At 52.7% G+C, this 26,556-nt stretch overlaps 1 protein-coding gene across 5 annotated transcripts; it reads right to left on the bottom strand.

The window, feature by feature from the left end:
• Positions 1-23,632, bottom strand: TJAP1 (tight junction associated protein 1). Of its 5 annotated transcripts, XM_029943328.1 has the most exons (13): positions 23,559-23,632; positions 22,941-23,036; positions 14,160-14,270; positions 13,934-14,070; positions 7,322-7,419; positions 6,464-6,589; positions 4,851-4,879; positions 3,957-4,118; positions 3,683-3,749; positions 3,414-3,443; positions 2,600-2,707; positions 2,425-2,508; positions 1-1,711 (listed from the first exon to the last, which is right to left on the bottom strand). In XM_029943328.1, the coding sequence occupies exons 6-13, from the start codon at positions 6,560-6,562 to the stop codon at positions 611-613; spliced, it is 1,680 nt and encodes a 559-aa protein (XP_029799188.1). In that variant the 5' UTR covers positions 6,563-6,589; positions 7,322-7,419; positions 13,934-14,070; positions 14,160-14,270; positions 22,941-23,036; positions 23,559-23,632; the 3' UTR covers positions 1-610. The 5 variants fall into 5 exon arrangements, with proteins under 5 accessions (XP_029799188.1, XP_029799189.1, XP_029799186.1 ...); XM_029943329.1 differs by lacking the exon at positions 14,160-14,270; XM_029943326.1 differs by lacking the exons at positions 13,934-14,070; positions 14,160-14,270.
• Positions 23,633-26,556: the final 2,924 nt, after the last annotated feature.

Raw genomic sequence — 26,556 nt, 5'->3', positions numbered from 1 at the left:
TATCAGTAAAATAGTTTTAATTTCAAAATAGTCATTGATGTGAAAAGGTCCCAAAGCTGGGAGTAACAGTCTAGAGCCAAGGTCGGGAGGGGTCAGGCCTTACCTAGAGCCCAGCTTGAGGTCCCTGAATCCCTCCCTCTCCTCCCTTCCAGAGGGAGGACGGACACAGCTGAGGTGAGCCCTGAGTGAGCCCTCTCCCTCATCCCCCAAGGGCCCCTTGAAGGCAACAGCTCGTGCAGAGGACTTAAGGGGAGAGGAAAACAGGCAGAAAACGGAAATAAGAGGTTAATAATCCCCAACAACGTCCCCCTCCCAACCCCAGGGGGAAAAAAACACAAAAACTTGCAGGTATGAAAGGGGGATGGAAGATGAACACTGATATAACGGACCTCTCGGCACCCCAGAACAGCCCAATTTGGGCAACCGGAAGAAAGGTCTTGAGCCCCAGCTGCATGTTACCCTTGGGGAATAAATATCCCAAGAAGAAAAGGGAAAGGCCGTGAGACAAGCCGGTGCTGGTCACAGGCAGCGCAGCTAGAAGGCCGGGTGGCCCACCTGACGCCACCGCACGGGGAGCAGAGCAGCGGGGCCAGGACGACGAGCAGGGGCCCTAGTTGAGCAGGTTGCCCTGCTCCTGGGCCTGGGTCAGGCTGTCCTTGCGGTGAAGGTGATGCACCCCCATTCGCTTAGGGCTGCGCTGGGGACGGCTGGAGCTGGGGAGTGCCCAGGCCCTGCCCTCAGCATGGGAAGTGATGGGCCCCTGATCTGTGCCATTGTCACTGGGCAGCAGACTCTGGCGTTCTTCCTCAGGGCTGATGGGCAGGTTCAGCTCTTCCTCCTCCTCCTCCCTGAGAAGGCCAGAATCAGCTTCGGTTGGCAGCAGAAGCCCACTCTCACCAGGTGGGGAAGAAGGTGCCAGAACCTCCTCTTCTCTGTCAGTGGGGCTAAGGGCAAAATGGCGCTGCAGGTCAGGGAGGGCATCACGTCCAAAGGCTGTGCGCTGGGCCACAGCGGCTGGGGGCGGGGCGCGGTCCACAAATGCTCGCTGCCAGCTAGCTAGCAGGTCCTCCTCAGAGCTGGCAGAGCTGGTCGGGGCACTGAGCACTGGGGGGACAGGGCTGGGCTCGTGGTGGGGTGAGGCCTGGGCTGAGGCAGGACAGCTGGGCACTGGGCTGGGGCGGGCCCGCTCACCTCCTTCCTCCACCAGGCTCAGGGATATGGCCTGGCGGGTGGCGTAAGTGCAGTTGGGCAGGGGACTGTTGCGGGGTATTCGCACCTTATCCTCAGAGAACTCAATTACCTTGCGGCCAGGATACAGCGGGTGTGGTGGGGATGGGGTGGGGTAGGGGCTCAGCTTCTCAAAGGCTGGCAGGGGCAGCTCCTCCTCTGGGGAGCCCCCAGCAGTGCCCAGGGAGCGGCACTCCCCATTGGGTTGTAGGGTGGGGCTCCCCAGGGCCGGGGGACTGGCTGGGTCACCCGGCACCCCCCCACTCATGTCCACGTGCACAAAGACATCCTCGGCCAAGGGGCGCCCGGCACTGCCTGACTGGGCCGAGTTGAGCAGTAGAGACTCCGGCTTCTCTAGCACCCGGGCAATGACCGAGGTGGGTACCACGGCCCCTGGCATCAGGCTAGGGGCAGGGCCCGGGCTGGCAGCCTCTTGACCACTGTGCAGATGTTTCCGAACCATGTCCTGAAGCTCACAGGGCAGCTGGGGGAAAAGAGTGGGAGAAAAGACAGACATGAATGACCCCAACCTCGGGGCAGGAATAACAACTAGCACGAACAAGCACCACTGCGTGCTCAGCACTCTGTGATCTCCGGGTCTCCCAGCAGGCCAGGGTATAGCCTCATTTCACAAATAAACTGGGGCTCCGCAGGGGTGAAGTAACTTGAAGCTTTTGATGAACACAGCCAGCATCTGATCCCAGAACTGGTGCTAAGGCCCATATGCTCTCAAACGTCCATCTCCCCCATCTCAGCAGTGGCTTCTGCCCAAACCGGACACAAGTCTGAGGACCTGTACCGGCCAGCAGCCTCATGCATACTTCCACTCCTTCTACAGACCCCATCGACCTTGGGCCTGAAGCTCTGGACCTAATCCTCTCTCAATATTATGACTGATAGCCCTGGCCACCGCCACCTTCCTGCATGGGATCCCAAAATTGAGTGCCTCTCTCCATCTCTGTCCCAGAAATACCAGCAGGGCCAGCCCCAGAGCCAGTGACAATTTCTTGACAGCACATGGTACACTGGCTAGTGGCAGAGCTGACTGGCTTGAGAGGAGTCGTGCAGGTGAGGGCAGGGTGAGGCAGAAAGGAGGAGTCAAGGCAGGAGGATAAAGGAAGGTGTAAAACCCCAAGTTTGAGGAGTCCTGAGAAAGCAGGGCTAGCGCTGGCGGTGGTGGGGGTGGGGCTTGCTTACATCGGCGAATTTGTGGTTGCGGAAGTGGGACTTGTTGCACTTGAGGAGCTGTACCGCCAGGTTGCAGTCCAGCCGGTACCGCTCCTACAGGGACAGGCAAGGGTCAGAGGCCGGCCCCGGCCCAGGTAGCAGGGTGGAGGCCAGGACAAAGCCAGGGGGCCCCCACCGCACATACGTTGAGCTCCTCCAGCTTGTTGATGGTGTTCTTGGCATCCAGGAGCTTGTTGGTCAGCTCCACGATCTCCCAGTCCAGCGTCTTCCTGTCCATCTCAGCCTTCTTGATCTGAGGCACACAACGTGTGTGAACCCCACCCACACCCCAGCCTGCCCTCCTCCCCTCTGCCTTCTCCCAGCCCAGAGACACAGGAAGCCACAGGTGCTGGGGGCAGCCAAGGCGGACGAAGTCGACAGACGAATGGACAGACAGAAGACCAGCCAGCCACCTCTCCTGTTCTCCGGGCTGGCTGTGGGGTGGGGGCTTTCTGAATATGACCTGCTGCCACCTGGGCCCAGGACAGCGGCAAGAGCTGCCCATCAAGGGGCTCTACACAGGAAGCAAGGCAGCTGGACCAGAGGAGTAAGTGTGGAAACCCAGGGCCTGAAGCCTATGTGCGGAGCCGCTTCTGGGCTCAGGCTAAGAAGAGGCAGGGGGGCTGGGAGGCAGCTGGGGGCACCTATGAGATTATCTAGTTGAGCCAGGAGGCTCCGCAGCGGCCTTCTGATCTTCAGTTCAGGGACGGATCGACGCCTCCCCCCACCCCCACCCCAGGGCTCGGGCTTGCTGCCGCTGCAGCAGAGCTGTGAGTGTTCAGTGGTGACATCAACTGGTACCTCTGCCAGAGCCAAGGAGGAGGCACTGTACTGAATGGGCTTCATGTAAGGAAGAGGAAAGCAGTGGGCAGAGGGACAGGGACAGGGCCCTGGCACCCCAGAGCTCATCTGAGGAGGAGGCCAGGGCAAGGGAGAAAACACACAAACTCAGACGCAACTGCAAAGATCCAGCTGTGGCTAAGAGAGGCCTGACAGGAGAGGGCGAGGGCAGCGGCAGCAGCGGCAGCATGAGGGGAAGACGGGAGAGAAGAGAAACAGTGTGAGCACTAAGACAGTCCTGACTCGCACAGCACACTGTGGTCCCCTCCCCGCTGCCGTCCCAACCCCCTACCCAAGCGCCAGTGGCGTTCCCCCAGCAAGTCCCGGCCCCCTGCTATGCTATGAGCACAGGGCCGGCCAAACGACCCCCCAACCCCGGACAGATTACCAGCGTGTGCAGCTTGTCCTCCAGCTCCTGGTTGGTCCTCTGGGAAGCCGTGTAGCTGTTCTGAAGCCTATGGAGGAACACAAGGCAGACCCCTGGGTCAAGATCTGGTCTTCAGACCCTGCTCGCTCAGCCCCTCCTTGGGCAGGTCATTCTCCTCCCAGAACTGCAGTTTCCCCATCAGAATCAGATGATCTCAGAGGTCTTCCAGCTAAAATCCTATGAACCAGGGGGTGGGGAACACGTGCATGTGTGTCCTACCCCCTCATTTCCACACCTGCGGAACTTGTCCTTAAATTTGTCCAGCTCCTCGCGGCTCTGGCCCAGCTCCAGCTCCAAGCAGTCCTGCCCGATCTCCAGCTCACGCTCCAGGGCCTCAGTGCGCCTGGTGGCCGAGGCCAGGCGCCGGCGGAGCTCCTCATTCTCCTGTTGCAAGAGCCTGGTGGGGTGAGGGGGCAAGGGCAGAGGGGCATCAGAAGTAGAGGGGCCTGCCCTGGAGGCTGGGCTCAGGAAGGAAGGAGTGGGGATGACATGAGCACAGGCAACTGGGGACAGGGGACTCCCTGAGACTGAGCCTCAGTCTGGGGCAGCATATGCCACAGGCCTGCTGGCCCAGAGAACACAGCCTGGCGTGGGGGCAGGGGTGGGAGGCAGAGGGGATGGTGGAATCCACCTCCCACCCTGGAATAAGAATAAGACAGAACTGGTGTGAGGGATGAGTTCCCAGTCTGTCTCTGGTTACAGCCCAACCCAGCCGGCCACCAGGCCCTCCAGCTCCAGTTTCCCCACTGCACAATCAGGCTGCTCCATTATTAATCTCCAGGAAACGCAGCCCAGCACTGCCCTCCTCTCCAGAGGCCTCACGTGGCTGACAGAAAGGGCTGTGGTGGCCAGCTGGCACCGGAGGGCCAGGGGCCGGGCCGAGGCTCTTTGGCAAGAGCAGACCCCTCAGAGCACCTTGGTTCCAGTTTCTCTTGGAGCCCATGGATCAAAAACTCTTTCCAGAAGGAATATCCGTATCCAGCCTCCTCCCAGAGTCCCTAAAGTCTCCACCACAACCTTTCTTCTACCTAATCCAATGAAAAGCCTGTCTGTACCAAAAGCCTTGCCTGGAGCTAAGAGGGAAGGGCTGAGGCAAAGCAGGGCAGGCTCCTGGGCAGCAGATACTCACTTCATCCTCTCTGCATCAGTCAGGGGCTCCTGTGCACAAAAGAACAGAAGCTTGAGGCTCAGCCCTAGACCACTGAGCCACCCTGCCTGCCCACCCTACAAAGAGACCTGGGAAGGGCTATGTCTGAAGCCCAAACAATCTCACAAAAGTGGGTCCCGTAGAGATGGAGGCAATCCAGTATCTCCTGGACGAGCCTAGACTACTAACTGCCATGCCAACCAGAAGGTTCAAGAACCCCTTCCAACCTTCACCCTTACCCACACCCCTTCTGGCCCCCTCTTATAATTCTAGAGCAGGTTGCAAATGAGTCCTGGTACCCCTGCCATATCTCCTAGGGATAAAGAGAGTCTCTCAGCTGTTTCCTGGGCTCCAGGTGGGCCCTGCAGGCATGGCGAAGACCTTCCAGAGAAGTGAAGAAGTCAGACAAGCTACAATAGGGTGCTGAGCAATAGCAAAGCCCTCTTGGCCCCTGGGGAAAGATGGGGCAGAATCAGGCCCTGACGGTGGCTCCAGAGGAACAAGTACATGGGTGAAGGACAGCCTTTGGGCCAGGCCAGACTGGGAGGAGTAAAGAGTCTCACCCTTATCCTGTTTTTCATCTCCAGCCCCTTCCTCCCCAAGCCCTCACGCTGGTTACGGCCCCAGAGCCAGCGCTCAACTAGCCCCAGAGCAGCAAATGGAGCGGACTGCTGCCAAATGCCAATCCAAGGCAGGAAAGTGAGGGGGTGGCCCAGACCCTGGACTCCAGAGCCGAAGTCAGATCCACCTGGACATGATCCTATTCTGCCACACTCTGCTTATATTAGCCTTGCCGGGCCTTAGGGTCCTCCTCCACAAAACCAAGAGAATGCCCACTGGGTGGCACCTAGCACAACACCTGGCCTTTTTTATTTAATGTTCCCTGAACTGAAAATGGGCAAGTCAGAGCAGTCCTGCCCCGAATCTGACCAAAGCAGGCCATGGTACACCTGATGTATGCGTGTACGATGATCTCTCAAGTACTGTGGATGTGCTCCATGTGCTGCAACAGGGTAGAAACACAGTAGCAAGGTACATAACTGCAAGCTCCTTTCCTCCTGAGACTAAGCTGAATGAGGATGGCCTATTTGGAGAACGTTTTGCAGTTGCCTGAAGGCCTCCTAAGAACCTAACACAGTTCCTGGCCGGGAGCACGTATCTAACAAATGTTAGGCAAAGCTGGAGGAAGGGCCGGGACTGCCGGGACTGCTGGGGACAGCAAAGAACAGCTGGTCTGTGGGGAAGAAGCCGGAGCACAACCTCCTCCACACAGTCCCAGCCTCCAGCAAGCTAGGAGCCCTCAGTCCAGTGGGCTGCCTCTTGCAGAAGGATGAAACTGCCCGGGAGAGCTTCTGCTGAGGCACGAAGACTCTGGGTTCCCTGACACAGGGACACATACTCACATCTGTCCCCTATAAGCCGACACTGCCCCCACCAGCAGTGCTGCAGCTAGGAGACTCCAAACACGTATCAGCAGTGCCACACCCACACCCCAACTCGGGAGACCAGCATCCCCTCAGCTGGGAGAAGTCAGGCAGACACGCAGCCTCAGGGCCTGCATCTGGCAGCCAGGGCGGCGGTACCCAGCTTCTGACCTCCTGCTCCAGCCGGGATCCAGGAGCCTCCAGCCGCAGCTCGCGATGCTCAGGTGGGGCCTTACGGTACGGTTTCTTAGCAGGGGCCGCGGTGGTCATTCTGAGAGGTGAGCGCTTCTCAACCTGCTGAGGGGAAGCAAGAAAGGAGGAGGCTCAGAGACATGGGCAAGAGGCCTCTGGAAAGAGGGGAAAAAGGACAGTAAAGGGGATATATGTAGGAGCCACCAGGAAGGCACACAGGACTAGGCCACTGCCAGAGTCATTAGAAACCTGGACTTTGGTATCTCAATGCCCAAGGGTCAGGGGAGTGCTGGAGGGGACAAGGGACCAATGTGCCAGGTGAGTGGGAAAGGCAGGGCTCAGGTTCTGGGCACCAGGAAGAGCAGATTATGGTCTAGCGGTGGGACGGTATATCTATGAGTGGCCCACTGCTCACCTTTGTGGGTTTATAAAAATGCCTCAGAGGGAAAAACTATTCCCTATGAATCGGTTTCCCCAACTCTAAACTGGGGATGAGGAAAGCACCATATTCACAGACCTTCTGTCAAGATTATATAAGTCACTACCTTTTTTACAGTACCTGGCACTTAGGAAATGTTCGTGTTAGCTCAAAAAAACAAAACCAAACAAAACACCAATAACCAGAAGTAAGGGTCTGAGGATGCTCCCCCAACCCAGTCTCCTCAGGGGGGTCTCCAAGCTTGAGGGCCCTGGAGGCCAATCCTCTCTGGCCTCCACCATTCTCTCTTCACCAGCCCCTGCCAAGAGAGGCCACCTGCCTGCCCCCTCACCTGCCAGCCTCCCAGGAAGGGAGCCCTGGGGGCAGGGAGAGGGTGGGCAGGTCTCACAGGGACATACCGTCTGATGGCCGGCAGCTCTCTCTGTTCCGCTGTCCCAGAGTTAGCCCTCGGCTCTCCACATCCCACGGCCCCTCCACTTCCTCTAGCCAAGAGCTCCTGAAACCAGAGAAGAGAAGAAAGTGGAAACCAGGTGTCAGCCCATGTCTGTCAGGGCTACAGGCCAACCTTCCCAGTCCCGGACCTGGAAGGCCCGCCAGGGAAAGCCAGGCAGGAAAGTCATGGAGCAGGGGTTCTGGAAAAAGCAGAGGAAGCAGGAGATGACTAGAAGCACTGGGCTCCTTTCTCCGTGAAAGTACTGTCACAGGCCCACACAAGACATGTGTGTCTTGTATGTGTTCGTGCCTGATTCGGGAATAGGTCTGGTCCTGTTCTGTCCCCATCCTACCCCATACCTGTCCTGTTCATCTCTCAGGCCTCTCGGAGTCTGGAAACTAAGAGATTTGAGGAGCATGGCTTGCAGAAGAGAACACCAGGAAAAAGCCTAGCAGAGACCAAGAAGGTGTAGGGGAAAGTTCTTAGCAATGTTTCCAGGAGCCAAAGACTGCTTCTATGTGTAATGATGGCAAACAGACTTTGCAACAAAGGAGGGTAGGCCCAGGAGAGAAAATTATGAAAAAGAATCAATTAGAGCAATGATTGAGCAATCTCAATGAGGAGATTTTGGTGTCCTCCACCCTGCTCATTTGCCCCCTCCCCCTCCCAGATACCTGGCAATGTCTGAATGCTATCACAATGGTGGGAGTGCTAATGGCATCTAGTGGGTAGAGGCCAGGGATGCTTCTAAACATCCTGCAACACAAAGGACAGCGCCCCGCCCCCCCCCAATGATGAAGAGTTCTCAGCACACGGTGTTGACAGTGCCCAGGCTGAGAAACTCTAGGGAGCTGAAACACCGGGCTCCAGGCTATGCTGCTTCAGTCACTGGTTCCTCTTCCATGCAGAGATGGCTAGACTGACTGACACGTGAAGTCCTATGGGAGCCCCGAGGCCTGCCCCCACCTGTAGTAAGCGGGGCGGAAGCACGAGGGCAGCAGCCACCACAGGGACCAACCGAGGCAGTAACCTTAAGTGGCCTTCTGGGCATAAACAATCTTCCCGCCACCATCCACACAAATAGAGCTGGGGGCTGAGGGAAGCCTTGCGGGCTAAAGCATGTGTTCCTGCTGTCAGGACATGCCCTGGCCCCCGAACTCCTGTCACATTCCAACAGAACCTGAGGCAGGAAGAACAGTGAGGAGGTAGGGAGGGCAGGGAAGTAGGAGTGGCCTCCCTCCTCTGTGTGGGCAGCCTGGTCTCTGGCTTGGGGTTCTGAGGGGAGCTGGGGCATGGCAGCAGGCACGAGCCGCCAACCTCCGCCCCTTTGATGGTGAAGCAAACATGTCCCCACAGGGCACAAGCAGCGTGCTGTGTTGGGCTGACTCCCTGCACAGGAATCCGGGCGGGTCCAAAAGGACAGCACATTCCTGGGGTGTGGGGGAGCAAACAAGACACCCCCGCAGGTTCCCCAGGGCTACCCTTCTGAGGGCCTCAGGGTAGGAGCTCCTATGGCCTGAGGGAGAGGCCCAGCAAGTCCCAAGCCGTCCTGGATCCCTGGGTGCTGATACTCAGGGAGTGTAAGTGTGGGTACATGAGTTAGGAAGGGGACAGCCAGAGACACAGAATAAGAGATATAGGTATCCAAGAACCTCTGCGAAATCCAGGGAGGGAGACTCCAAAGTTGGGCCTGCTCCCTTCCCCATCTGCATCCCCATCAGCTGCAGGCCACGTTGTGGACCCCCTCGATTCTCAGCCTCTTCTTTTCTTCCTTAGCCCTATTCATACCAATACCCACACTGGCCTCGAGAAATCAGGACACCTGACTGGGTAGCAAGTGGGCAGGCAGGAACAGACTGACACGCTGCTGTATCTGAGGATCTTTCCTGGAAGGAGAGGGGCCTTTACTCCATAGCCCACAGCCCTAGCTCTACTTGTCACACATCCTGCCTGATCTTGACCTCAAGTCCCCATGCCCGGCCCCACAGCACATACTCCCAGGGCTTTCCCAGCTGGATAACCTGGTTTGCTGAGGGGACAGACAGTGTAGAAGTGGCCTGGCAGGGAGACAGGGAGCACCCCAAATGCCCGTGCTCCAGGATGAGTGGTGCCAGCAATGGCAGGCAGTTCTCTCTCCTGGCCAGAGACTGCTCTTTTCATACACAGCAGAACCACAAGAAAGGGAGCCACTCCCGACTGGGGAAGCAGAAGGCAATGCCCACTGGAGAAACAGTCTGCTAGGGAGCCAGCAGCGTCCCGAACACTAGCCCACAAAGGAGAGTCTGTCTTACTCCCTTCCTACGTCCATAAATACCAGTACGTGCTGGGGCCCACGGCAGCAGAGGGGTGGGGGTGAGGGGGACAATTCCATCATTGAACAGGAATGCGACAGAGCTAACAGGCTACTGTCCTTGACTGGAAGTGTGGCAGGGAAGGACAGACCCTAGAGTGAGAGCAATGCCAGGTGCACCGGAGAAGAAAGCAAGAAGCAGTTGGACATCAGGCCCATGGCCAAGGGAAGACAAAAGGTGAGCTGCAAGACAGCAGAGCAGTCCTGCTGGGAAGACCCAGCTACCGGTTTCAGCCTCCACTGGACACGTCTCCTTCACCCAAAGGTTCCCAGGTTGCCTTGGAGTGTTTCAGCCCAAGGAGGATTTCCCAATCCCATGTCAAGAAGAGGAAGTCTCCAGGGGAAGTAGCCAGATAATTCAGGACGAGATATGGGCCAGGGTAAGCAAGCAAGCAGCCTTCAGAGTCTCTTGGCCTCTGGCTACTGGGCTGGTTCCAGGGCACCTCCAAGAAAATGGTCTTTCGGAAATCTAGAAACTGACAGAGAAGAAGCCCACTCCCAACCCTCAGCCCAAACCATCTGAGCTTCAAGGAACTGGGGGCGGAGGACTGGGGATGTAGGGCAACCAGATCACTGGTCGGGTTTGCACTACAACAGCTGTGTGCTGAGAAAGGCCGAGGCCCAGGTAAAAACCCCCTGGGCTGACCCAGCGTGGTCTGGGATCCTCAGGCACTGCGGAGGGAGACACCCACAGCAGCGGTGAGGCACACAGGGCAAACTGCTCTCCTCATGCCCCCGCCCGACTAGCCCCGCCTCCCCCTTCCTCCCCTGCATAGCATTCATTCTTCACTAACTCAAACTCCCTTCAGAGAGACTCAGCAAGGCTCTGCAGGGGTGCAAAGGGGGGTGGAGAGCTTCCTAATTGCCATGTTGCAATCTGCCAGTCAGTTCGGGCCGCCTGTTGCCGCCTGCCCTGTGTTAAATACCTTCTCCCTGATTACAGCCCATGGGGCACGATTAGCTGCCTCCAGAGAACAAAGTCTACTTTCATTAGAAATGGGACTCAGCACGCACAGCAAACCTGCACTGTGAACCCACTGAACAGCTGAGCAGAGAGTGTAGTCGGAGGCAGATATACGTAGAAATGTGTGTCAGACGCTGGCTGAGCGGTGTCCTTTAATCAAAGGACAAACAAATCGGCCAGGCATCACTCTTTAAACCAGGAGATGGGACTCACACCAGCGTCCTTTCGTGGGTAAGTGCCTGTACGTGACCCGGAGCTTCCACCATGGTTAGGGGTCACCACTGCTGGAGATCGAGTAGGATAAGGGAAAACCTTCAGAATCCTGACTTCCTCCAAACCATATCCTCACTCCCAGTCTCTGCAGACACCCACAGTAGGCGACGGCAAGAAGGTTCAAGTCCAAGAGCCAAGGACGCCCTCTTACTTCCTTCTGCCATCTTTCTGCGGGTCTGCCCGGAAGGGAGGCTGGAGTATCCAGCTTTCTCCCTGCTGAAGGAGACAGGAGTGAAACCAAAATGGGTGTCACTCTTTGGCTTTTCAAACTTGAGCCTGCCCCCACAAACGCCTCATCCAGCTCCCAGAGTTCTGGACTGCTACCTCCCTCCACCCTCCCCGGTTCACTTGCCCTGCCCTAGAGACCGACCAACTGCTTCCTCTGCACCCCACATCACCCACACTCTCTGTGAGAAATTATGGCCCCAACAGTTTATCTGGGCTCAGACCATTTCCGAACCTACCAATATTCCTTTCTACCCACAGCTGTCATTGACTCCAGCAAGTGAGGGACCATCAGAGAAGGGCCACACATCACCACTAAAAACATTAAAACTCTTCTTCATAATTCACCTGAAGAAAGTCAAACAGAATCACTTATTAGCAATCACTACTGCTTTTAGAATAAAAGGAAACTGGCCCTTTTCCAGAACACTCCAGCTGTGTTTTATGCTGCCCTAATTCCCATGGAACCCAGTAGGATACAAATAAGCAATAAAAATAAACACAGGTTCTTCCTAAAGCCCCTCATCAACAGCTACCACATAAAAGGCTGATCACACAGGGACGAGGGTCTCATCTGTGGGAACTGTCTTTAGCTAGAAACCCGAGCGGATATATATAGGTCTCTGAACCCTGTAGGCCTGGAGGAAACCGCCTCTGGGACAGGACACACTCCCACCATACAAGTCTAGCTGCTTCTCAAGCCTCTGAAATTCAGCATCTGCATCCAACTGAGGCCCAAGAAACACAAACCCCCATCTGCAAGAGCCTGGCCCTGTAAGCAGGTGACCCAGCAGAGGCCCTGAAGATTGCTCACAAGGGCTCTCCTGCTCCATTAACACAGCCCCTCCCCACCTTGACTGTCAGTTCCCCTGCTCAGCGGATCCCACCGAAGCTGGCTAGGTTCAGCCCTCTCCACATCGACCCCCAGTGCCCCTCCTGCTTGCTACTGGCCCCCAGTTTCCGGCATGCAGCTGTTCCTGAGGTACATGAGCAAAGCCCTCAGCAATCCTGGGCGCGTGGCAGGCAGGCAGCCAGCAGAGCATGGGGTGGGGCCTGGGCAGGCTCCACTCTGGGCCGATGACTAGGCTGAGAGATGCCAGTCTGTGCCCAGACCAGCCCTGCTGCCCCTCCAACAGCCATGCCTGCCACCCTTCTGGGCAAGTACAACCTCACCCTCTTGGGACAAGCTGCCTGCAGCCCTGACCTGGCCCTCTGCCTGCTCTAAGCAGAATTGACAGACAGGTTTTTAAAAACCAAATGGGTGGGAATTATTCTGCCCCAGAGTAATCCTGAGGACTCCAAACTAGTGCTGGGGACCCGCAAGCGCTCACCTGGCTGCCACCTGAGCAAATACCTCAAGTCTATCCAGCTGGCCTTGCATTCAGGCAAACACCTGACAGAACAAAGGGGCTGAAGACAACTGTTGACGATGATCCAAGCAACCTCCCCTAAGTAAAGGGAGGGCCAAAACGTCCCAGGATCAACTAGCACTTCACAAGCAGTCCCCAAGCCCTCACCTCAGGAAAGGCAATGTAAGGGGTAGTCCTGAACGAGCCCTCCGCTCCAGGCCCTTTTTGTTTTCCTGGTCAGCCCAGCCACCAGGCACCCCACTCAGGGCCCCTTCATGTCTGTGCAGCACCTATACCCTCTCAGGCTTACACATTCCCACTTCGTACTGGCAGGAAACTCCCTGCTTTTCCCTCCTGACCCAAGGGAAACAGAGCCTACCAGGAGGGCCCTCAGATCCCAAGCTTCCCCACTCTGTCTACCTATACTGCTCCGCCTCCAGAGGCTGCAGCCAGAGAGGCTATCTAAGGAGCTCCCTGTGCAGAACACCAGGGAGCCCTGAGCACTGGGCCTCCCTGCTATCCCAGAGCACTCTTCTTTCCAAACCTGGAAGGCAGTATGCTGGGAGCTTCTCCATGGCAAGCTGTTCACCAGCCTCCCAGGCTGAGGCCAAGGCTTCTCCCAGGCCCGCTGTGGAGTCCAAAGCCAGGTCCCGCCCGTCGTGGCTGAGGTGCCCTTGCAGCTCTTCTCAGCTAAAGTCCACCTGAAGCTCCACATGTGAAAGGTGGTGGGGAGCCTGACTCCGCCCACTCCACCTGCCTGAGCAACGGGCACCACAAGCTCCGAGCTCCATCTCAGGTGGGAACCCAGTTCTGGGCTCCTGCTTTTAGTCCTAAGTTGCCTCACTCTCTACCAGGGTTTTCCTCAACACCCCAACCTTAAGGAGAACCTTGCAACTGACCCTAAATTATTATCCTGGGGTAAGAATAGTGGGAACACCATTCAATCTTCCCCATTTGACAAAGGGAAGCAACTATCCAGTTGAGAAGAAAATTCCCCTCCCACTTTAGCGCCCCCTAGCTCTGAGGTGTGAAAACAGAGCATGGGAACTGCACAATATTCTCAAACTCCGTAATGCTTAAAGCATAATGAACAGAAACTCTAACCAATTCTGTTTTAAGGGAGACCTGGGCAGCGCGGTGCTGACTGAAGGGAGCATGAGGTGGGCAGGAGCCCGCAGCAGGCTGGCAGGTGTCTGTGCATAGGAAAGCCCCCTCTTCTGGCCTTAGAGGGAGCAGGTCCCCACCCACAGCAAGGAGACTGGGAAGATGGAGGGAACCCAGCAGTAAGGACAAGAGAGCAGAGAAGGTGGCATGAGCTAAGCTAAGGGGAGGAGGCAGCCAGGCTCAGCGGAGGAGGGGTGAGAGGCGCTGCTGGTGGTACGTCCAGGGCAGGTAGCTGGCCCAGGTCAGACTCACAGGGTTAGTGTCTTCTCCCCAACCAGCCAGCTCTCCTGGTTAGCACGGTTAGCGGTTAGCGACAGACTCATGGCAGACGCCCTCCAGGCACTCCATATAAACAGACAGCTTGGTTGAGAGCAGCCCAACTCCCGGAGCTGCAAAGAGAGAGCAGAAGGAATGCCAAGCTGCGAGATGCCCGAGGGGACACGCGCTCTTCCAACAGGGGAGGCTCCTGCAGACTTACCACTGGAGCCCCAGGGGCTTTCTCCCATCCAAAAATCATGCCAGGTGGGAGTGCAGCATGCCCCTTGCCAACCAGGGAGTCCAGCTCGCCAACCCCAGGTACCGGCGCTCTCTAGTTGGCCAAGAGAAAGAGAGGAGAGCTCTAGTGGAAGGGGGCACAGCTGCGAGGGTGGGGGTGGGGGAGCACCCGTCTTGCCTCTTCCCCCGGACAGGGCTGCCAGGCTGCCCAGCTCCGAAAGCTGGGGTGTCGGGACAAAGCCCGCCGCAGCTGCAGCTGCCACCCATCCCATGCCCATGCCAGCACAGTCCACCCCACCATGTCCCACAGGCTCCAAGGAATGGGGCCAAGAGAGAACTGGCCCAGGGGTCAGAGGCTGCAACAAGAGTTGCATCGAAGGCACAATACAATGGGGCAGTGTATGACCCGGACCGGAGCTGGGCCAGCTAAGGCAAGGGGTGGCACGCTGCCACCTTTCAGTTTCTGAAAGGGCCAGGGCGATGGCACTTCCCAGAGAGCCGGCTCCAGGGGAACCCACAGAGCAAGGATAAAGGCTATACCGCAGCTGGGCTCCTCGGACTCCAACAGTGACTATTCCACCCATTCAGAACGAGCAGTGCCCAGAGACGCTAGTGTTCCCATCACAGCAAGCCCCGGGAACAGCAGAAAACACCCTTCCTGAAGCCTCCAGAACCACCCTAGGGGACACTCCCTGGCTTAGAGATCTCAAGGAAGATGGAGCCACAGCAGTGGAGTCCCCAAACCCCACAAGATGTGACCCATGCAGCAGCCGGAGAGGAAAGCTACAGCAAACATATCAGCAAACACTGGCTGTGCTTATGGAGAAGGGCAGCATGCTGGCAAGAAAAAGCAGAAGGATTCTCCTTCTGTCAGGAAAGCCCTGCAGATGATGAGATGACTCAGGGCAGAGAACAGCGACCACCCTGGCGCCAATTACGGGCTTGGCCCTTCACCCAAGCCCAGGTTAATCATTCCCAACTGCCTATTCCTTGGGCTCCCTGTATTACTCTGACAATAGCCCCGGAGCTCCAAAGGCCAAGGCCTGACCACAGAGGGGGAGATAACCATCTAGAAGAGAAGACAACTCTTCCTGGAGGCTCTGACCTCTTCCCTAGACTGGGAAGAACGAATGCATGGCCACTGACAGGCTACCTTCAGAATTCTCACCCACAAATAAGACCAAAAACACCAGCTGCGTCTGGCTTCATTTCAAAACACAGAGCAGCCAAAATCCTAGGAAACCGTCTTTGCATTGAAACAGAGGTTGAGAAATCAGGTAAGTTTACTCTTTTCCAGGGCATAGATAATAGAAGAGCAAAGGGGAGAAATACACAGGAGACAGAAGTGGTAAGGCCCATGCCAAGTTTATAACCATACAGATTCCCACTCAAGGGCACTCCTGCCAGACGACTCTACCTCGGAATAAAAAACAGCCCCTCAGATAACCAGGGTGTCTGCTGTGGCGAGATCCTCGAGGAAAAATTCTCTACCCCTTCCAAGGAGCCAGCCCCAGAGGAAGCCCCATGCTGGGAAGGAGGCTCCAACAAGGGGCTGGGCAGGTGGGGGGGTCCTGCTGAACGTGTTAGGTGAACAGAGCAAGCTGAAAAACAGCATGTACCACTATTGAGTCTTGCGTATTTTACAAAAGGTACACGATGAGGAATGTCTAGAAGCACACCAAAATGATCAGAAGGATACATGATAGTTCCTGATCTCTGGGAAAGGGGCTTAGACAGGAGCCTGGGGGAAGGGAGAGAGGGCCCTTTTACTTTTTCTTTTGTGTATTTGTCCATATGGTTGGTGTTTCTACAAGGACATATATTATGCTCATGGTGAAAACAGAGAATTCCTAGACAAACAGGACAAACCCCTCCATCTGCCAGGTGTTTTTACCATCCCAAAAACACTTCCCCGTCCATCATATGTCCTTTGATCCCTGTGGCCTAGTGAGGTCAACAGAACAGGTGACGTTCTCCCATTCCGAAAGGAAAGGACAAGTGACTTGCCCAAGACCACAGACAGAATCCCCGGGCAAAGCTGCCTCCTCTGGGGAGCCACAGGAAAGCCATGACAATTCTGCCCTGATGGAAAGACCCTCAAAGGCTTCTGAGACTGAGGTCCCCATGGGCTTACCTGTGAGGGTACGAAGAGGTTCAGTACCCAAAATGGTCAGCCCAGTCTTCCACCTTCAGCTGAGCAAAGGGCACCACAAGGCTAACGCCATCTAGACTGCGTCCTGCCAGGTGACCCCTGCCCTCAGGGAGTTCTCCCTACTGGTCACTGGGGAAGCACAGAAGCTCTTCACAAATAGAGGGCATGCCCTTTACAGATGCCAAATGTTACCCGGCACCTATGAGATAGTAACGAACAAAGAAGAGGTCCCACTCATGGCCTGTCCAGGAGACTCAGCCTCTTTGAAGCTAAAAGCACACAGCACAAGCCGGTCCTGCTGGCTCACCCCATCTCCTCTCAAATCTGCCAAACATACGATGCAGCCGCCTACCAGCCCTGCCAAGATGCCATCAGCAAAGAGATGCCACACTGCAGTGTGCACTCCCACGCTGAGGGACAGGGGTGAGCCCAGGGAAAACCCTGTCCCTTCACTTTCAGCTACTGGTCGCATCCTTCTGATTCATCTAGGCCTTCTGATTCGTCTACAAGGTCGTAGTAGGTCCTGGCTGTGAGCGTGGAGCACACCTGGACAGAACGAGCAATACAGCCAGAAAAGCAAGCAGGTTATGAGGCACGAAAAGGAGCTTAATGAATAACAAAGAAGATGCTGGCAGCCAGACTTTTTAGAAGATATTGATTAGCAAGCAAATATACTGGAGTGTACTTCACCTTTGCTTTTAACCTTTTTATTAGAAACTAAGAAGGTTAAAAAAATTTTTTTAAAGAATATAAGGCTGAAAAGGGAGACAGGTGAAACCAAGCACCTGGAAGATCATTTAACCACATTAACTTAACTCTAGAAAATAATTAGTAATGCTATTGCTAATACTATCAGCTTTTGTTTATGCAAGACCTTCCTTCCTAAGAGTTCAAAGGGCTTTGCCAGATCCATCTTATCTGCTTTCTGTTTCAAGAAGGAAGGATGGGTTTGGGTCACACAATAACCAGGATTGCTCAGCACCTATGGCGTAGGGCCCCTAAGAAGCTTCCGAGATGAAAGATCTTATCCCAAGAGGGGGAGAGACAGGTTAACAGCCACTTGTATGACAGTCTGTACGTGCTTGGAGAGCCCCAAGAAACCCTGGCTGGGGCAGGGGTTCAAGGACCAGACAAGAAGGCTGCCCTCCGAAACACTCGGACACATCTTCCCCATGTGGACTGTAAACTCACACTGGAGCGCCACCTGGCATTGCACAGTGAAGAGGTCTGGGCTTCTAGAAACACATTGCTTTGGTGCTTGTTGGGAACTGGTGCCCTAAGAACTACGCCCATAAACTAAACTAAAAACAAAAAGGCAAAAAGAATGGACAGTGAACTCCCAGCTACCGGCCCTATGTCTGGGGAGTATCTGAGGTAAGCCTGTTCTGTGAAACAAGATCATGAAAGCCCTAAGAAAACTAGGGCCAAGACATCTAGCTTCATGAATGCCTAGCTGTGGTCTTTCAGCTTCATCCAATATTTTTCAATCCATAAAACACCAGGGAACATGAATCCTTAAACAGCCCATCCAGTCATCCACAGACTTAACTACATTACAAATCTACGGCCTACCCACCCCCACCTATACCCACCAAGGTCACCACCAATCTCACATAAAGGTGATCCATCAGAGGAATCATTACAACACAAAAGACAGGGAGAAACATCAACTATTTTGCACAGGCTCCTCATTGATGATGTCCCAACCTCACCTTTTAATATTGCTTCATCACAAGAAAGGAAATTCTCTCAATTTTACTCCCACCTCAAAATGCTCCTGGCTACCTGGCAGAAACCAAAAGGCTGACTCTAGCTTGAATAAAACAAAGCCTTTTCTTATTCATTGTATTTTCCAAAAATGGCATTCATTTACTCAACAAATATTGAGCATCCTTCATATGACCAGGCCCCATGCTACATGCTTAATACTCCTACAAAAAAAAACAATGTCACCCTCATTTCCTAGGGCACAACACCAACAATCCTAGTTAAGCAACTTGCCCGAAGGCACACAGCTGGTAAGTGCCAGAATCAAGATTTAAACCAGGTCAGCCTCCCTCACACCCCTCACCCTCATCCAACCACCAGAGGGTCAGCTCTACAGAGGGTCAGCTCAGTGACAGAGGCCAACAAGTAAACAGAGAAATCACCACACAACGTGGGAAAATGCCAGAACTGAGGCTGCTCACACAAAGTGCCATGGGGGCCAAGAGGAAGAAAGGAACGTAGGAAGTCTTCTCAATGGAGGTCATACAGGAGCTGGGCCTTAGGGAATGAGCAGAGTTTTAGAGACGGTGAGCATTAGGCAGAGAGCGAAATGCACAAAAAAGAATAAGTAAACATGGCCATGACAGGTCCAGGGGCAATGTGACATTTAGGAGCAGTGAAGCACAAGACAGAAGTGGAGGTGACAACATCCCAGGCCAGAAGCTGGGGTCTGGGCCAGAGTGTACACAACCTTTCTGCATGCTGAGCTAGAGTGAGTTTAGACTTTATCCTAAACAAGGCAGAAACCATGGCAGTTTTAAGGGAACAGACATTGCTTTTCACAGGAAAATAATTCTCACAGCAGCTTGGAAGCTACAGGAGTGGACAGAGACTGGCCACCACATTTCATTCATTCTCTATACCGCACCGCACTGTAAAAGCGCGTATTACATGCCGCACACTCTTCTAAATGGTAGAATACAATAATGAATAAGACCTAGTCCCTGTGGTCAGGACACTCACAGCCTTGTGAGAATCAGACAAGTAAACAGACAATCACAATGCAACCTAAGTGTTAAAACACAAGCCCAGAGGAAAGGGAGGTAAGAACTGAGGATCCCCATACAAAGTGGCATTTGTCTAAAGGACAAAAAGGAAGGTAAAGGGTGGAGGGGGAGCACATCCCAGCAGGGCCAGCATGTGCAAAGGCCCAGAGAGCTGTTAAGAAGTTGAATCCAGGTGAGAAACAAAAACCTGCTTTACCCTGACTTCCTCAGCACTCAAAATATGGTGGTGAGAATAAAGTGAAGGGATTAGATGCAAAGATTACACATGAAGAGGTCTTAAGAAAGTGACTTTAAGAATGACAAAACCAGAACAGTAAAGGCAGAGAACCGGCTCCAAACATTATCAGCCTTCACATCGCCGCAGTTCATTCATTTGGGAAAATGAGACCTGAATCCGGAATGTCTGAGGGCTTCTACCAAACACAAAGGCACAGGGGCACCTGGGTGGCTCAGTCAGGTAAGCATCCGACTCGGTTTCTGCTTGGTTCATGGTCTCTCGGTTTCATACATTCAAGCCACATGTTGTGCTCAGACTCCGCTGGCAGCATGGAGCCTGCTTGGGATTTTCTCTCTGCCCTTCCCCCACTTGCACTGTCTCGGTCTCAAGATAAATAACCTTAAAAAAAAATAACAAAAACACAAAGGTGTACTCTATGGAGATTACACGTTTCAGCACGCTGACTGCAGCACAAATCGAGATAAAGTACTTTCTCCTGAGATCTATGGCTCCTCAGGTAATGGTGGACGGGAACACACACTGACAGATACTAACGCCAGACTTCATGTGCCCTAACAACAGAAAAAGGTCACCTGAGGGATGGGTCAGAATTCCCAGAAAAAGTCCTAAGTCCTGAGCTCCCAATTAATTACCCTGAAATCTGGTCAGACTTCAGGCGCGTGGGGAGTCTGGTGGCAAGGTGGAGAGTCATTTACTAAAGAAAAAGATGGGCCCTGAGGGCGTGTTAAATAGACAGGACATGACTCAGAAGGAGGGGAAGAGTGAGTCCTAAGTGCAGGCCAAAGGAAACGCCAGTCAATCAAACTTTGGGCACACCTCTGCCCCAAGGCTACACACCAGCCTCCCGCTTTGCTAAAAGGTAAGAGAGGAGCCCAGCGCTAAGACCTTCCAGAACAACACAAGTTTCAGCAGAAGTGCATCTGTTTTCCATTTCCCCTCAAGCTGGGGGGGAAGTGGGGGTGGGTATTTAAAGTGCTGCCTATTTTTTTTTCCCTCTGTAGTTTGCTACCTGCTATTTTTTAAAACAAAGATGACATCCAGATTGTCTATGAATTTAACACTATGGTTACTTCAACTGTTCATGTCAATAATCAAAGTCAGAAATCAGCCATTTATTTGTCTACATTAATACACCCACACCCCTGTAAGGTATGCTAAAGTGGATCCTCACGTCAGTCCCTCATGTCAGCCTGCTCACCCAACCCAGGCCTGAGGTTTTCCAAAGGACAGTCACCAAAGCTGAATCATGAAGAGAGTCCAGATTTGGCTAACAAGGCAAAGGGCTCCCTCACCACAGCCCCTGCACCGGTTTTTATCTCTGGGGAGAGCTGTGATGAAGAGCCCAACATCTACAACATTTTTTAAATTACTAAAAAAAGTTTCCTACAATCTAACAATCATGACAAACAAAAGCTACAAAATGCCACTGGGCATATTTAATAGATAGTTAACTTCATACCAACGACCCCCCCCCCAGCAAAAAAAGCTCAATTGCTGAAGCCAGACAGTCAAATCCCAGCTCTGCCCCTTACTAGCTGAGTGACCTTGAACAAATTAACCACTCTTCACCTCTATTTACTCATCTGTAAAATGGGGACAATGAAAGTATTTTCTTCATAGGGTTGTTAGAAACATCAAATTAGTTAATACATTTAATGCACTTCCAACAGAGCCAGACACACAGAATGTGCTCGGTAAGCACTACTATTATTATCGCTCAAATGCAAAGATCATTCTAAAGCCTCACAACTTCAAACAGGAAATCATGGGCATTTTAACATCACTTTAAATAGTTTGATGAAGAGCCTTTCACTACATCCAAAAGCCATGCCCCATTTCTCTAACATCAAGACAGCAGCCCAAAACAGTACAGGCCCTCCACACAGAGACACCAGGTTCAATCATGAAGCAGAAGTTAGTACTGAGCTCTGACCAGCGGAACAACAACAAATATGTATGGAGTGTCACTCACTGTTCTTTTTTTTTTTAATGTTTTTATTTTTATATTGAGAGACAGAGACAGAGCATGAGCGGGGTAGGAGCAGAGACAGAGGGAGACACAGAATCAGAAGCAGACTCCAGGCTCTGAGCTGTTAGCGCAGAGCCTGACGCAGGGCTCGAACCCACGGACTGTGAGATCATGACCTAAGCCGAAGTCGGATGCTTAACCAACTGAGCCACCCAGGTGCCCCTCAGTCGCTGTTCTAAATACATTAATGTATTTAGGTTAAGGTTGTTATGAGATGGGTACTCTTACCATCTCCATTTGATTGATGAGAAAGCTGAGGTATAGAGAGCTATACAATTTCTAAAGGTCATAGGGCTACAAATGGCAAAGCCAGAATTTGAACGTGGCATTCTGGCTCAAGTCAGTGCTCTTAACCTCTCCTCAGTGTGCTCACCCCACTGTCCTTGCTGATCAGTTTCCATGGGGGCATCCACAAATCGTCCTTAGAGAAAGTTCCCAACCTTCTAGGGTCACAGTTAAATAACATCAGTTCTTCAGATACCTGAAGGTATTAAAGTTGACCGGGTGACAGTGATTTGGGTTGGTCTGTAGCAAGCCTCTTTCGGGGAGGGGAGGAGGAGTAGGAGATGGTTAGTGAGGAGTCCTAGATCAAATGAGACCTCCCAATCTAATCATGCAGCAGACACCAGTCATGAAACAAGCTTTGGTAAGACTGCCCCCCCCCCCCCCGTTCTGGCTTGGGCGTCATAACGACAGGGCATGGAAGGAAGTGAGGACCATATTCACTGCACTTTGTGGCTCCAGACCCCTCCCCTTTTCTCCAACCCCAAATCCACCATCTCTCAAGCCATGCTTAGTTTGGTTAGTGAAACTGACTTTTTAAAAATGTGGCCTGACAGGGAAAATACAAAGGAAGAGAAGAAAGCTATCAGAAAAGTTCTACAATCCTTTCCTTCCAACACTACACTGATCCATTCTGTAAAGCAGCTCTCTCAAATATCAGGGATCTCAGGGACAGAGACTGATATAATAAACATTCCCAGAGCCTTACACCAGTCAATTTGACCCCTTACAATAAACTGATCTGGTTTCTTCTCCCCAATACCAACATGATTTTCCTTTTCCACTGACTCCACCTACCCACTAAATCCACATCCCGAAAGGAAACACTAATGAGCCCTTCTTACAAAAAGATCAAAAGAAGCAGACTTGCAGCAAGAATGAATTCATGAGTTGGTGACAGAACATAATCAGGTATTTTTCTCATACCTCCCTCCACCCCATTCATTACCACAAACCTCTACTTCAGGTAGGATGACAAACTCAGGATGTGATGGGGAGATTGAAAAAAATGCAGTGAGCATGTAGGAAACTGCTTGTGACAGGGATGTGTTAAAGTACTTTCTGCCTGATCTCTAGGCCCTTGACCATGTTCATTTGCACAGGTGAAGGCACACAAGACTCAAAAATCACCATACAATCTAAACAGAACACTAACTTACAGACCACGGGCAAAGGGTAACGTCAACAGAAAAGAGCCCTTTTCGGATTAAATGATTCTCAGTATCACTCTGAACTCATGCATCCTGCTTGCAGGGAGCATGCCAGCTTGTCTCTGGAGGCCACCTTACCCGCTCTGGGGTTGAGCTGGGGCAAGTCGCTACCTCTTCTTCTTTCCAAGCAGGCACTGTGATTTCTTCCAGTCCCTGGGGCCCCTGAGTCTTCAGCTGAAATTGGGGCAGATGCTATAAGAACTCTGGAAACGCTGATCTAAGTCTAGAGAAGGGTCATCTGACTGGCTTTAGCTCCCTCCTTACCAAACCTGCTCAGCATCCTCCAGGTCTCTCTTCTCCCCTTCCCCACTATCCTCCTCCACAGGAAAAGACCTCTTTCCTACCGGCTGGGGACATTCGGGCCTCGGTCATAGGCTCCAGGCTTCTTTCTTAATTCTTGGTTAAGAAATTCCCCTTCAATTCATGACTGCTTCCTCAGGGCCTGCACGCCTACTTCTGGTTCTCCTGCGCTAGACCGTTCCCCCAGGGCCGCCACTGGATCCTAGGCCCCCTCCCCTCCGCCCGTCTCCTCTTTATTTCTCTCCGCCTCCAACCTTCCCCCATTCCATTTCCTCTTCTTAACCCAGGAGCTAGTCCCTCCTCCGCCTCTCCTCTGCCCGTACTCCGCGCTAGTGTTCCTACGATCCCCCACAACTCTAGCCTCCCGGCCCAACTACTCCAACCCCCACAACAAACTTTCTGCCGCTGCCCGCTGCCTTCATGCCGCCATCTTGCCGCGGGGCAGGCCGGGTAGTGGCCACGGCTGCGGGAATCCCCACGCACTGGGCGCCGCGCGTCATCAGGGGTGTGGCTAGGGGCGTGGCTTTGGGGTGGGGAATTAGGGCACCGGGTGATGAGGGAAGATGGGGATCTCCTAAGAGTAGGGTTTGGAGGCTGGGCGGGTGGAGAAGGAAGGAGGCGTCAAGGGTAGGGCAATAGCGGGAAGGGTGAGGAAAGATTCTGAAACTAAAGGGAAAAAAAAGAGACAGAGGGAGAAAACACAAAAATATGGTGGAGTAGAATTAGCACTGGTTCCCCATCATCCAAAGGATAAAAGCAGCTTCTCAGTTTGCCACGCGGAGGTCCATGTGACCCACCCTCTTCCACCTTCACCAGACTAATTTTCCACCTCTCCCAGAGACCAGGTTCTCAACTGTCCTGTGTTTTCAGGCCATTAAGCCCTCAAAAGATCCAAGCCTCCACTTTTACAGTCAGTGCTTGTGACTCCTTCAGCTCAAAAGGTCACCACCTCCAGAAAACCTTCCCCAGGCCCCAAGACTGGACTTGGTGCTCCTTTTGCTGGGCATCTCTAGCCACTTGCACATAACTGCAGTGTAGTTATCCTATGCCATAATTATTTAATGGTGCATCCCTCACTAAGCTGCTGCTCCTTCAGGGGAAAAACTGTGTCTAATTCTATGTTCATATTCCCTAGCAGGTGCCTGGCACACAGTAAATGCTTAATGAATAAATAGCATGGCATTCTCCAAGGCACTAAGCATACTCAGGGCTTTTTAGGTTTGCTGTTCCCTGTGCCTGGAATGTTCTTCCTCTAGATATTCACTCCCATTAGTATCTCTGCTCAAATGTCAGTGTCTTAAAGATGTCTTCCCTGGCCACTGTACCTAAAACAGCATTCCCAGTCACTCAGCCTGCATTAATGTTTCCTTTCCCATCACTCATTATCTGATATTTGTTTATTGACCATCTCCTGCTACAGTGCAAACTCTAGAGATCTAGGACTATTTCTCATTCATCATTGTATCCCCAGTGTCTGAAACAATGCAAGGCACAGTAGGTGCTTAATAAACATTTATTGAATGACTAAATGGTATGGGGATGAGAGATAGAGGGGTTTTGGATTATCCTGGTGGGGAGGTGGGGTTGAAAATGTTACGGAATCTGGTCTGGATCACCTGGCAGAAGAACAAAGCGGCACTCGAAGATCTTGGAAGGGAAGAGGTTTATTTTACACCAGTGGGCTCAGAGGAGATCATTCCCCAAAGGTCTGAGCCCAGAGCATTAGCAGAGGGAACACTTTATAGCCTGTTACTTCTGCATTCCTCATCCATCAGGGACAGGGGTTTCCTATTCGCCCTGTAGGCCATCTTACAGCAGATTTTCCTATCAAAAATACTACAAAATGAGGAAATGTGTAGTTGGAAGTTACAGGCCTCCAGGACCAGACTAGGCCCTATCAGGAACGGTAGGAAAGACAAAAGTCAGGCTCAGCAAAGGAGGGAATGAGATGAGAGCCAGGTGGAACTCTGGAGGTGGGCATTCAGGGAACAGAGCCCTCCTGGGAAAACTGCAGTTCAGGTAGAAGGAATGGGATGGGCTGGGGGCCAAAGTTTACTCAGATCTAAAGACAACATCCACCCCAAGCCCAGGCCTCTCTTGGCCAGATGGTTCCGGAGAAGCCTTAGCATCTGTTCCTCTGTAAATTATCCAGTGCTCCCTCCTGCCTGTCCTCTCTGGTGACAGCTGGAATAATTGTCCAGGAATTCCATCTGCTCTCTTGTCCTTCTCCCCTCCACAGCTCATCAACATTTCAGGACGGAGAGGTATCCCATTTCCCTGTAGCTAGGGGTGGGAGCTGGGTCTGTCCCTTAATGGAGCTGGCCTCAAGCCCTCAGTTCTCCACCAACACACACAAATAAGACCTTGGCAGAGACTCTCAGGGTCAGTCATCTTTATTTGCCCATCTGTCCATGCTTTTCAGTTTCATACAAGTTGTTATTATTGTTAACTTAATAAAACTACACTAAACAGATCAATCATATTGGTTCTTGCAGAGCTTAAAATAAGGATTCCCAATCATAGATCTCCATAAATTGCCCATACAGTACTTTGAAAATGTGACATTCATTGCCCTATAAGAGCACAATCTCAGTTTTATTTCTTAAATATGACTTTTACCATTTTACTAAAAGAAATTTGAAAGGAAGAATGGAGGAAGCTGGTTTTCTTTTCTAAATAGGTACAACTTTCAGATCCCCGCTCTCCCTTCCCAAAAATTGTGTTGGGGTCCATAGCAGGAGGGAGGCCCATGAACTCTCAGGTAAACAAACTTATGGTATATAAATTTGAAATGTAATCCAAGTTTATGTTTTGTAAACAGGAAAATTGTCAATAAATGTGAACATACCTTTGGAAAGAAAGGGAGTCACGGTCCTCCACAATTTCAAGCTTTTAGGATATGTGAGATTAAGTTCTTTTTACTATGAGACTGGTTTACCTCATCACTCCCCACTCTGTGGGTGTAAAAATGCACCTGTGTATGCCTATATGCTCATTAAGCCACAGTTACAGCATTGTTCACCATCACTTAAGAGACCTGTGAAGAAGGGGGTGCAGATTAAAGACCCCTTCTAGGCTTTCAGGGTTTTATGAACTAGATACAATTTACAGAAGAGTCAAGTTCACTATGTTTTGATGGCAGTTTTCATATGGTTGTGCCTTAGTGTCCACAGGGCTGTGGGGCTGTGGGACCCATCTGTAGAAGCATGTTCGAGTATTTCCTAGCACACAATCCACCTAGATCCAAGACAGTTCTTTCTCCTGATTTCATTTATGCAGACCTAATCTGCCAGCTGGAAGGGATGTGTTAGTGCAGAGTCCAGGGTTGGCCTGACAGACTACGTAGGTGCAGAAGAACTTGGACTAGAATTGCCATCTTGGACAAAAACAGCAA

Source organism: Suricata suricatta, chromosome 7 (assembly GCF_006229205.1).
Source record: "Suricata suricatta isolate VVHF042 chromosome 7, meerkat_22Aug2017_6uvM2_HiC, whole genome shotgun sequence".
NCBI classification, from domain to species: domain Eukaryota; kingdom Metazoa; phylum Chordata; class Mammalia; order Carnivora; family Herpestidae; genus Suricata; species Suricata suricatta.
Note: the sequence above shows the minus strand (reverse complement) of the source record. Positions and strands in the feature narration are given on the sequence as shown.

Excerpts from the sequence above, each read along its gene's own strand:
- TJAP1 (XM_029943328.1), bottom strand. The coding sequence starts at position 6,562 with ATGACCACCGCGGCCCCTGCTAAGAAACCGTACCGTAAGGCCCCACCT. Across the intron at positions 4,119-4,850 it reads ACTGATGCAGAGAGGATGAA|GCTCTTGCAACAGGAGAATG; the intron begins GTGAGTATCTGC and ends TCACCCCACCAG. Across the intron at positions 3,750-3,956 it reads TTTAAGGACAAGTTCCGCAG|GCTTCAGAACAGCTACACGG; the intron begins GTGTGGAAATGA and ends GTTCCTCCATAG.